At 38.5% G+C, this 11,943-nt stretch overlaps 2 protein-coding genes across 2 annotated transcripts; both read left to right on the top strand.

Annotated features, from left to right (window-relative positions):
- The first annotated feature begins 4,135 nt into the window (after nt 1-4,135).
- LOC145247182 (uncharacterized) lies at nt 4,136-4,834 on the top strand. Its single transcript, XM_080108819.1, has one exon. The coding sequence runs from the start codon at nt 4,136-4,138 to the stop codon at nt 4,832-4,834; it is 699 nt and encodes a 232-aa protein (XP_079964945.1).
- A 984-nt stretch (nt 4,835-5,818) lies between these two features.
- LOC145247181 (uncharacterized) lies at nt 5,819-6,841 on the top strand. Its single transcript, XM_080108818.1, has one exon. It carries the CDS (start codon nt 5,819-5,821, stop codon nt 6,839-6,841), a length of 1,023 nt encoding a protein of 340 aa, XP_079964944.1.
- Nucleotides 6,842-11,943: the final 5,102 nt, after the last annotated feature.

Here is an 11,943-nt window from a genome sequence, read left to right as displayed (position 1 = left end):
CGCGTCCATCAAACTTAAACATCGAATTCGAAACTCGAAAACAAAATGGAACGAACTTTATTTTCATTTTTACCCGAAAAGATGTATTTCCCCTGTTATTATTTGAGTAAGAACGAATTAACTATTTCATTTTCTTTTTAACTAAGATGAAATGAAATTATTAATTCTTTTTTTTTTCCGTGCGTACAAAAATAAAATTCACTGTAAATTTAAGAAATAAATAACACGACGCCATTGGTCAAATCACAAAGAATGAAAATTTAAACCTGTGCATTTTTATTCGACAAAGGCTTTACCTATTTCGTTAATTTTTTGTAAGCAAAGCAATTTTAATCGTTTGTTAATTGCTACTGCGTGACTGCTCTAAAGCCTTTAAACAGTCGAATAAAAGGTAATTTCTTTAAAATTTTTATGAAATTGTCATAATAAACAAAAAGTTTGTTTCATTTTGTTTTCAAGTTTCCGATTCGAAGTCAAAGTTTTATAAACGTGAACGATTATTTTTAGCAGTTATTTAGCTATGGTAATCCGATATTTGATGGGAATTTGCTAACTGTGCATTTTTATTCGACAGTTTAAAGGCTTTACATATTTCTTTTATTTTCGTGTAAACCAATCAATTTTAATTGTTTGTCAATTGTTACTTCGGGACTGCGGAAAAACATTTATACTGTCGAATAAAAATCCATTTCTTTAAAATTCCTCGCAAATTGGCATAATACAAATCAAGTTCGTTTATTTTTGTTTTGGGTGTCTGAATCGATGTATAAGTTGTATGGATGCGGACGATTATTTTTAGGATTCCGATATTTAATGATAATTTGCTGAGAAGTTTTAATCAACCGTTTAAAGACTTTATTTATTCGTTTATTTATTTATTTTTTTTGTAAACTGTTGAGAAAACTTGAAGCACTTACCTGCGACTCTCAGGAAGAGTGGCAGCAGACACCTTTTGTGTGGGTGATGACTCTTTTTATATTGGTAGTTGTTACGTTTAACTTATTTGATTGGCTAACTGGATTATAAGCGGGATGGAGTGAACTGAATTTTGGTTGTGATTTCAGTTTGGGATTGGAGTTGAAGGAAATTGAATCGTTACCCTTATTACCAGACCGACAAGGTTCTACATTTTTTACCTAGTCACAGGTCGCAACAAACCATTGTTTCAAAATCCTTGTTAACCTCTACCCTTCAGTAGAGAAAGTTTCCACACGTTGCAACAGTGATCTGCAGACCTTGTGCATTTTTCCCCTTTTCTTCTTCTGTTATTTTTTTATTATGGCCGCGGAAAAAATGTCTTCCCTTGAGGATTCCTTAGGAATGCAAGAAAAAACGGATCACCTTCTTGAGGCCCTTTTGGATACAGAGGAAAGATATAAACACATTATCGGATACACATTAGAAAAATTAAAGAAAAGAGTCGCAGTGGATGCATGTGCCTTGAAGAACACCACATACAACATAAACGAGTGGATTTCTAAAGTGGACCAAGTTCAGGAAAACTTGGTTAAATTCCTTCCTAGAGATAGGGTGGCACCGCATGCTTATGACCTTATCAAATTTAAAGAGGAGGTGAAAAGAGATTTACAAAACTTAACCGCAGAGGTTCACAAGGATGATTCTCCTCCCTTCATGCTCCCAAATGTAATGCAGCCATCTCAAGTTGACACCTCTATGTTTAGGCCTAAGGTCAAATGCCCTAGTTTTGATGGCCTGGACTTAGAGAACAAATTTGCATTGAGAGATTTTCTCACTAGGTTTGGCTATTGCACTTCGGGATTAAAATCAAGGAGAGAAAAATTAACCTACCTCAAGACTTGTGTTACGGGACGTCCGTTTCGGCTAATACATCATCTTGAGGAGACATCCAATAATTATGATGCCGCGATAAAAAATCTTAAGGATAATTATTGGGATGAAGAGGGCATTAGAGAGGAGATATTCTCTAGCCTATTCAAACTGTCAACCCGAGGCAGGTATGATATTGAATACGTTAAGAACTATTTGTCTCAGGTTAAATACGAGTTGTCGGAGTTGGACTCTATGTTTGGATATGGATTTATGGAAAGAAATTCAGGCGGAAGGGCATTAGCGGCCCATATACTGTTCCAAAGACTGGCCAGCCGTCTTAAGGAAGAATTAGTGAGGTCTGTAGGGGCACCACATCCATCTTTAACTTCTATTTTAGATACGGGCATCAGGATCTTAAAATCCTGGAAGGCTACACTCCCTGAAGCAAACCAGAGAGATTTGGATTATGGTAGCTCTCGTAGATACATTCATCCAGACAGAAAACCGGAGACAACAACACTAACATTGGAGAACTTCCATATCCAGGAGAGGCATACCACCTGCAACGTTTGTTTGAGGGATGGTCATTCCACTCAAGTTTGTGAAAAATACCATACATTTCCTCAAAGATGGCGCCGTTGTCGAGAACTCGGACTATGTTATAGGTGCACAAGTAACAATCATTTCAGTGATTCGTGTTCCTGTAAAAGAAGCCCTAAGGGCAATTGTGAGCGATGTTCAGCCCAGGACCATACCACAATCATGTGCCCTATGCCGTATACATCAACAAATGAATGTATCAATACCGGTTTGGGTGAGCAGCAGTGTATTTTGCCGATTACTACCATCGTACTACAAAGAGGGGACAAAGCTGTGAAGCTCCGATGTTTGATAGACACGGGCAGTCAAAATTCGTACTTTAGTGGAAGAATTTTTCAGGATCTGGCTTGTGACCCAAGATCCGTCTCAGAGGTAAACCTTGAGATTGTGACGTTTCTAGGAAGGAAAACCTGCAATTTTCAGCGACTTACCACAACAGTGGAGTTGACGCCAGGGATAAAGCGGCAGCTACCTATCCTTATTGACAAGGAATTAGACATCATTCATACAGTGGAGCATTTGCCGATTGTGGTCGAGAACCTTACGAAATTGGATTACACCCTGGATACAGATTTAGGAAGAAATGCCAATATAACTTTGGAAGGTTTAATAGGGGTAGACCTGTTACAATCTATGGAACCCCTACAAATGATAAAATGTATGAATGGGAAAGCTTGGCTTTCCCAACGAGGAGTGATACCTTTTGGGGATCCCAGGAATTTCATGTTTCCTCATCAAATTAAAACGATCCAACACAAGGTTCCAGTTTATGGAGAAGTCATGAGAACTGTTAAGTGTCCGACCTCCATTGTTAATAGTGTTCTTGACGTGTGCTCTTCTTATTCGGACCCCTATAAAGAAACTTTGGAGGACAGTACTGTAGAAAGAGGTCTGGAGTGGATTTACAGTGTGGAGTCTTTGGGGCTATCAGAAAATGACACTTGTCCGACTATGATGCCCAGAAGGTAGAGGAGTTTATGAGAAATATAGAGTTTAAGGAGGGACGGTACTGGGTGCAGTTACCGTGGCACACTGATAAATTAGCTCAGGTGCGCTCTAATCACCAAGTAGCCCTCAAAGTGTTGGATAGGGTGGTACACACTCTGAAAATGAAGGGCCTCTATGAGGAATATTTAGAGGTTTTTGCCGAACAAGAGGCAGAGGGCATAATAGAACCCTTTCATTGTTCACCTAAACAGTTCCATAAACATGTTTGGATCCCTCATCGACCAGTCTTTAAATCCGAGAGCATAGCAACTACTAAAATGCGACCAGTCTTCAACTGTTCATTGAAGGTCAAGGGAGGAGTATCCTTAAACGAGGCTGCATACCCAGGGGTAAATTTAACCGGAAACATAAATCTTACTCTACTCTTTCGGACTTATAGATATACATTATTGGGCGACATCAGGAAGGCATTTCTGATGATTAGATTATCAAAGCAGTCTGATAGAAATAAGTTTTGCTTCTTTCTAAAACGGGATGATCGTCTGGTATGTTACCGTTATACGACCATCATCTTCGGCTTTAACGAAAGCCCTTTTATATTGAACTGCATATTGAAGTATCATGCGTTTAGATTTCCAGTTGATGATTGCACCAAACTGTTGAATTCAAATTTTATGTTGACAATCTAGTCAGTACGAATGATTCGGAAGGTGTGTTGAGAAAACTATATCATGAAATAAAGGAAAGATTGAAGAAAGGAGGATTTGATCTTCGATCATGTAACACCAATTGCCCAATGCTACAAGAATTGATGAGAAAGGATGAGACTTTGACAACTCACAGTTGTCCATGGAAAAATGTTCTGGGTTACAGATATGACCCAGAGTCGGACTCCATCAGCCTAGTCCAGCGAACTTGTGACCCCAACTTAGCAACAAAACGTCAAATACTATCAGCCGCATCCAGTGTATTTGACCCATTGTCTTTATGTCTCCCAGTCACCATTCAAAGTCGCATATTAGTGGGAGAAATGTGGAAGGCTAATATTGATTGGGATGATCCCATTCCAAAGGAAATGCAGGAAAGGTGGAGATTACTAGCTAGTGATTTGTCGGCGCTTCATTTGTTATCGTTTAGAAGACAGGTACTTGATAGCGATACTGTTGCGGATTTTTACATATTCACAGATGCCTCAAAAAAGGCATATGGGTTTTCTGTATATGCAGTTCAGGGAGTTATATCTTCTCTGATTTTTGCTAAAGCAAAGGTGGCACCATTAAAAGCTAAAACCTTGCCAACGATGGAACTATTAGCAGTTTTTTTGGCAATTAAATGTCTTAGTAATATCTTGAGAGCCTACCAAGGAACGAAATTTGGAAGTTTGTATTTGGCTGTAGATGCCCGAATTGTACTCACTTGGTTGATGTCCAAGCAGACGAGCCATAAAAACATTTTCACGAAGAATCGCCTCAAGGATGTGACACAGATGGAATAAGTGATATTTGCAAATTTCAACCTTGCTATCAGGTATAAATATGTGCCTTCCAATCAGAACCCTGCAGACCTAATGACCAGGGGACTGACGGCAGCTAAATTTAAGGAAAATTTCTCCTGTTGTAGTGCTGGACCAAACTGGTTGTCTGGTGGAACTGTCTGTTGGCCTGATAGTACTTTGGATTGTCTTAGTGCAGATAACCAGCAAATAGTTCGTACGAACCTGTTGTACACCTGTAATGAGAACTGGTCTCAGCCTATCATCTCCTTTGACAGATTTTCGTGTTTTAACAAACTTCTACGTGTGGTCTCCAGAGTTTTCGAATATATCCAAAGCAAGAGGCAAGGAACTGGACTATAAACAGGCTGCTGCTGACTACTTGTTCAAGACAATGCAACAACAGGCATTTCCCCTTGAATTGAAGTTCTTACATGCACCTCATGATAAACCCATTCCGAACCTTGTGAGTCAGTTAAACCTATTTCTGGACAAGTCTGGTGTCGTCCGCTCCAGAGGCAGGATCAAAAAAATTTTACTCTACAATATGAGGTTTTAAACCCTGTATTGCTCGGGAAGAATCATCCCTTGACTAATCTAATTGTGAAGGATCAGCATGAGAGGGCTAAACACTTGGGTGTGCCGGCTACACTTAGTAGAATCAGGATGTCAGGATTTTGGATACCTCAAGGCAGACAGGCTGTGAAGGGAATATTGAAGGACTGCTTTATTTGTCTGAAAATCAACTCGATACATTTTCCTTATCCTAAGATGACAGACCTGTCTAAACATAGAATAAATCTGATAAGGCCATTCTTACATACAGGTATAGATTATACGGGGCACATGTGGGTTCAAAACCAAAATCTTCAATCTAAGGTTTACATTCTCATATTTACATGCTTGGAAATCAGAGCGGTGCATTTAGAACTGGTTGAGGACACGACAGTGCACACATTTATACTGGCCTTCATCAGGTTTTCAAACATGTGGGGCTTGCCTTCTCACATATATAGTGACAATGCAAAGTCATTTCTTGCTGGAGTTAGTTTACTAAATCAGGCCCTAACTTCTTCCAAATTTGATGATAAATTTGGGCAGTATAATATAAAGCATGTTAAGATCCCTCTTCATTCGGCTTGGTATGGAGGAGTTTGGGAACGCATGATTAAAACATTAAAGAAATGCCTCTATAAAACTGTTGGGAGGTCTATTTACAGTCAATCTGAGCTGTGGACAGCCATTTCAGATGTCCAACGGGCAGTGAACAATAGACCGCTAACCTATGTGAGTTCGAACGACTCTGGGCTGGAGGTAATTACGCCCAATCACTTCCTTCGCCCAGATCAAAACCCTGGACTTCTTCTTAGAATGGAGATTCAACCAATTAATGAAGGGGAACTGCCGTCCAGACAGATATTGTTGGGATCTTTTATGAACCGGGATGAGCTGCTCAAGGAGTTTAAACGGATATGGAACGAGGATTACTTACTCTCTCTTCGAGAACGTAAACAAGATCGTTATCCAACTGTATCTAATAGGGTACGGCCTGGAGATATTGTGACGATAAAACTCCCAAACAAGTCTCGACCCTTCTGGGCATTGGGGAGAGTAGAAGAATTGTTTCCGGGAGACGATGGTATGGTACGATCGGCACAGATACGACGGGGTGATGGGAGTGTGAAAACATATTCTCTTAAACATCTATATCTGCTAGAACTACATGCGGAATATGAACCACAAGAGGATGGTCCGGAACCTTGTTATGATGACTGGGAGTCCATAGAAGGAATTTCTTGGTCAGAAACCAGTTTTGAGGAACCCACTTTAGTACAGGAGAGTGAGCAGGTTTGGATTTGTCCCGGATGTAATAAACCTGATGACGGATCGGCCATGATCTGCTGTGATCAATGTGATGACTGGTTCCATTTTAGATACGTTGGGATCAGTGCAGCTCCGCTAGATGAAAAGGATTGGGTTTGCCACCACTGCTCTGGGGATCAAGAATGAGGAATATGTATATTGAGAAGGCTTTACAAAATCAATAACAATTGATTTTGTTTTCTGTTGAGTGGGAGGGTGTTGAGAAAACTTGAAGCACTTACCTGCGACTCTCAGGAAGAGTGACAGCAGAAACCTTTTGTGTGGGTGATGACTCTTTTTATATTGGTAGTTGTTACGTTTTACTTATTTGATTGGCTAACTGGATTATAAGAGGGATGGAGTGAACTGAATTTTAGTTGTGATTTCAGTTTGGGATTGGAGTTGAAGGAAATTGAATCGTTACCTTTATTACCAGACCGACAATGTTTTACAATTTTTACCTAGTCACAGGTCGCAACAAACCATTGTTGCAAAATCCTTGTTTACCTCTACCTTTCAGTGGAGAAAGTTTCCACAAAACAAAGCAATTTTAATTGTTTAACAATAGTAACTTCATGACTGCTCACAGACCTTTAAACTGTAGAAGAAAAAGTCATAGCTTTATAAATCTTAGCTAATTGTCATAATAAAAATAAAGTTCGTTTATTTTGTTTCGAGTTTCCGAATCGATGTTTAAATTTGATGGCCGCGGACGATTAGATGTAGTGATTATTTTGGCCAGGGTATTCCGCTATCGGCATTTACACGAACATGTTTACATTTGTAAACCATGTATGTGTTTAAAATTATTTTGAGAATTCCTGATGTGAAAGCATAGACGTATTTTTTTTAGCGTTCGCTAGTGCATCCTGTTGATAGCGACAGAAGCGTAGGACATCGATGTAGGAAAATCCGATTGTATTTATGCAAGTTTTTGCCGTGAATATCTGTGGCGTTATATGAGGTTTGCAATATGTAAATGTCTAGTTCTGAGTGATTAATAATTGATAAATGCTAGTCGTTTTTACGTTAATTCCTGTAGAGGGCGACGCCATGTTTGCCAACCCATGGAAGTGTTCTTTAATGTAGAAATTCATTTTATTCTAGAATATGAGAATGTCCAGTTTGACCCAATCGTAAAGGCCAGAATATTGTCGAGCTAATTTATAATTTTTGATGCGGAAATAGGAAGGAATATATTATGTCTGAGTATGTGATCTTCCAGTTACGCAGGGTGTAATCTCACTGTGATAGAAAAATGCAGAATCGTACCCGGTTTCAACTAGTAGCAGTGGTAGGACTTAATATATACAGAGAAAAGTAAGGACTTCTTTCTCTTATAATGATGCGATTGTGATTATTTTTCTCCTCGAATTGAATGTAGCATTTTAATATCGCGACTGTATTTGTGTAACGTCACTCAAAGGTTGCATAAGAGGGTGGTTAAAAGTTTAGAAATAATAAATTTGTATCTGGCATCTGTTAATGCAAAACTACGGACATTTGGTCTAGAGGGAAATTTCTGCAATCAAAATACACAGGATAAGACATCGATGTCTTCAGGTTTTGCATCTTGTATTTTGGGTGTCTCTATGTCCGGCTCGCTGTTGTCGCATATCCTTGAAAATTACACATATGTTGCAATATTTTTTATTAATAATAGATGTATGGCCCCTCACAGGTAGGAGATTCTATTTATAGACGATGCTACTAGGAACTGACCATTCACGTTCTGCTAGCACCCAATCAGAAACCAGAATTTCGTCATAAAAATTAAACCTTTTCTTTAGAAACCTTGCATATGTTTTTCTTCGTGTCAACACGGGAAGAATATGTTGCTCTGTGGTTACAAAAATTATTAAGTCAGGAACCTGAACAAAAGAACTGTCTACTGAGAACTAGTCACCTCCAGGACTTGTATAGAACAACTAACCATCGGAACCTGTTCTGAAACTAAACATGGCTTCCAACTTTAGACCTGCTGACAACCATTGCTCATAGAGCATATTAATATCTAAGAAGTCTTCTTTCTAATTATTGTCTAGTCCACGAGATATCTAGTTGGTAATAACATTGCCTTGCAGATAAAATTGCTTATAAGCACCCTTCTCTCTCTCTCTCTCTCTCTCTTTCTCTCTCTCTCAGATATAAAAACCCACAAACAAATACGTGCACACATGGATAAACACATGTATTAAAATATAATGCGGCCTGCAATGAGTTTTTACAAAGGAGTTACGACTTATCCAGGCCCGAAGTTTATAGTTAAAAAAAAGGTTTGATGAATAGAGTTCAATAGGTGGACAGCTTTAGAAAATAATGTTTGTTCAGTAAATCTGAGTTTGGATTTAGGCACAGTGAGAGAGTGATGAGGTTTTTGATTGTGGTTATCGAGTGTTTGTGAAAGTTTGGCAAGGTTAAACCGCGGATTGGAGCTCAGACGAACATTTGCTATGAAAATAACGACAGAGCCCATTCATTGAATGTAAAATTTCAAATGTTTAGACTAGAATTTGTCTGAGAAATTTGGTAGAGACCGCAGAGGTCTTTTTTTTTAATTTGACCCCTATTATGACCCCTTAACATTTATTGTTTTGGGCTCAAATAGAGTTATTAAGTTAGATCCATGTCCAAGGAACCTATATCTAAAATTCCAATATTTAGACCCAAAATTGAAGGAGGAGTTTGAAAGAGTTCTCAAAGGTTAAATCGTTGAACTTTGACCCCTTCACAGCAAAATCTATAGCTCAAAACGGATTACAAATATTTCCCCAAATCTCAGTACGCTGTATATTAAATTTCGAGCATGTAGACTGAAAATTGAAAGATTTCTAGCGTAGGAAAATGTACACAATGAGACACACACAAACACTTTCATTTTTATAGATATACTAGCATTTAAGCTTGGTGTTGCCGGGTGTTTGGAGGTTAATGTTGAGCAAAAAATTTGACCCCCATTATGACCCCTTAGCAATTCTTGTTTTGGGCTTAAGTAAAGTTATTAAGTTTTACCAATGTCAAAGCAACCTATATAAAAGTTTTCAAGTGTTTAGACCCGACATTGGCGGAGGAGTTTGGTAGAGTTCTCACAGGTCAAGTCGATGAACTTTGGCCCCTTAACAGTCAGATTTCCGGCCGAAAACGGATTACCAAGATTTTCTCAATTCGCCATACCCTGTATATCAAATTTCGAGTCTGTAGACTGAAAATTGGTAGATTTATTTTGTAGGAAAATGTACACAGACAGACAGACAGACACTCAGGCATGGGTGCCTGGCGTTCCCCGGTTGTTTGGAGGTGTATGCTGAGTAAAAAAAAAGGTCACTTTTTTTTAAAATTGACCCCTATTATAACCCCTTAATTTTTGTTGTTTTAGGCTCAAATCTAGTTATCACGTTAGATCCATGTCCAATGAAACTATATCTAAAATTTCAAGTGTTTAGAACAAAAATTATCGGAGGAGTTTGCTAGAGTTCTACACAGTCAAATCGTTGAACTTTGGTCCCTTTACAGCCAAACTTCTGGCCGAAAACGAATAAAAAAGTACCCTGTATATCAAATTTCGAGTCTGTAGACTAAAAACTGACAGAGTTATTGCGTAGGGAAATGTACACACACAGACATACACACAGAACGTTCACTTTTATAGATATATAGACTAGCATTTCAGCCCGGCGTTGCCCTGGTGTTTGGAGGTGTATGTTAAGCAAAAAAAAAAAGACAAAGCAGTTAATTTTATATAAATTTGACCCCTATTATGACCCCTTAATATTTATTGTTTTGGGCTCAAGTACAGTTATTAAGTTACATCCATGTCCAAGTAACCTAAATCTAAAATCTCAAGTGTTTAGATCCAAAATTGTCGGAGGAGTTTGGTAGAGTTCTTAAAGGTCAAATCGTAGAAATTTGACCCCTCAATCGCCAAATCCTGGCCAAAAACCGATCACGTCGATTTTCCCAATATCAGTACCCTGTATATCCAATTTGAGTCGCGAGACTGAAAATTTACATAGTTATTGCATAGTAAAATGTACACACACAGACACAGAAACACACACACACACACACACACACACACACACACACACACACACACACACACACACAAAAACACACACACACACACAGGTTCACTTTTATAGATATACTAGCATGGGGTCCGACGTTGCCTGGGTGTTTTGAGGTGTATACTGAACAAAAAAAAAAGGTCAATTTTTAAAACTTTGACCTCTTAATCGCCAAATTTCTTGCCAAAAGCCGATTACGTCGATTTTCCAAATCTCAATAACCGGTACATCAAATCTCGAGTCTGTAGACTAAATATTGACAGAATTATTGCGTAGGGAAATGCACACACACACACAGACAGACGCACAGATACACAGACAGATACACACACGTTCAATTTTATAGATATACTAGCATTTCAGCCCGGCCTTGCCCGGGTGTTTGGAGGTGTATGTTGCGGTCAATTTTTTTATAAATTTGATCCCTATTTAACATTTATTGTTTTGAGCTCAAGTCAAGTTATTGAGTTAAATCCATGTCAAAGCAACCTATATCTTAAATTTCAAGTGCTTAGACCCAAAATTAGCGGAGGAGTTTGTTAGAGTTCTCAAAAGTCAAATCAGTGAACTTTGGCCCCTTAACAGCCAGATTTCTGGCCGAAAACGGATCACAAAGATTTTCCCAAATCTCAGTACCCTGTATATCAAATTTCGAGTCTCTAGATTAAAAATTGATAAAGTTATTGCGTAATGAAACTTACACACACAGACACACACACACAGACACGTTTACTTTTATAGATATACTAGCATTTCAGCCCGGCGTTCCCCGGGTGTTTGGATGTGTATGTTAAGCAAAAAAAAAAAAGTCGTAGTAGGATGATAGGCCCGAACCCGTACCCCAAAGGAGGAAAAGAACGGGGTAAAACCTAACGTTTATGCTTTTACGACCACCGCCAAACCGGAAGCGCCTTTTTTATTAAATTAAGGCTATACAACCTAAAGGAGAGGATGACTTTCAAAAATATCGGCGAAAAAAGTGACCCCCCTGTAGAAAAGTACCTAGTTGAAGAGGAAGATATTAATGTTTTTTAGCCAATTTTTCGATATTTGTCGTATGAAAGGTCGAACTTTTAAACGATACTGATCTTGGTAAAATCCATCGCCTCTATTGAAAGTTTAAGGCAGACATGCAAACAGACATACAGACATACATTTATATATTGGTAACTAAAAATTTTC

This window comes from Euprymna scolopes, chromosome 25, assembly GCF_053919585.1.
Source record: "Euprymna scolopes isolate OS-2025 chromosome 25, ASM5391958v1, whole genome shotgun sequence".
Taxonomy (NCBI): Eukaryota; Metazoa; Mollusca; class Cephalopoda; order Sepiida; family Sepiolidae; genus Euprymna; species Euprymna scolopes.
Note: the sequence above shows the minus strand (reverse complement) of the source record. Positions and strands in the feature narration are given on the sequence as shown.

Coding starts and splice junctions, on each gene's coding strand:
- LOC145247181 (XM_080108818.1), top strand. CDS start 5,819: ATGTGGGGCTTGCCTTCTCACATATATAGTGACAATGCAAAGTCATTT.
- LOC145247182 (XM_080108819.1), top strand. CDS start 4,136: ATGCTACAAGAATTGATGAGAAAGGATGAGACTTTGACAACTCACAGT.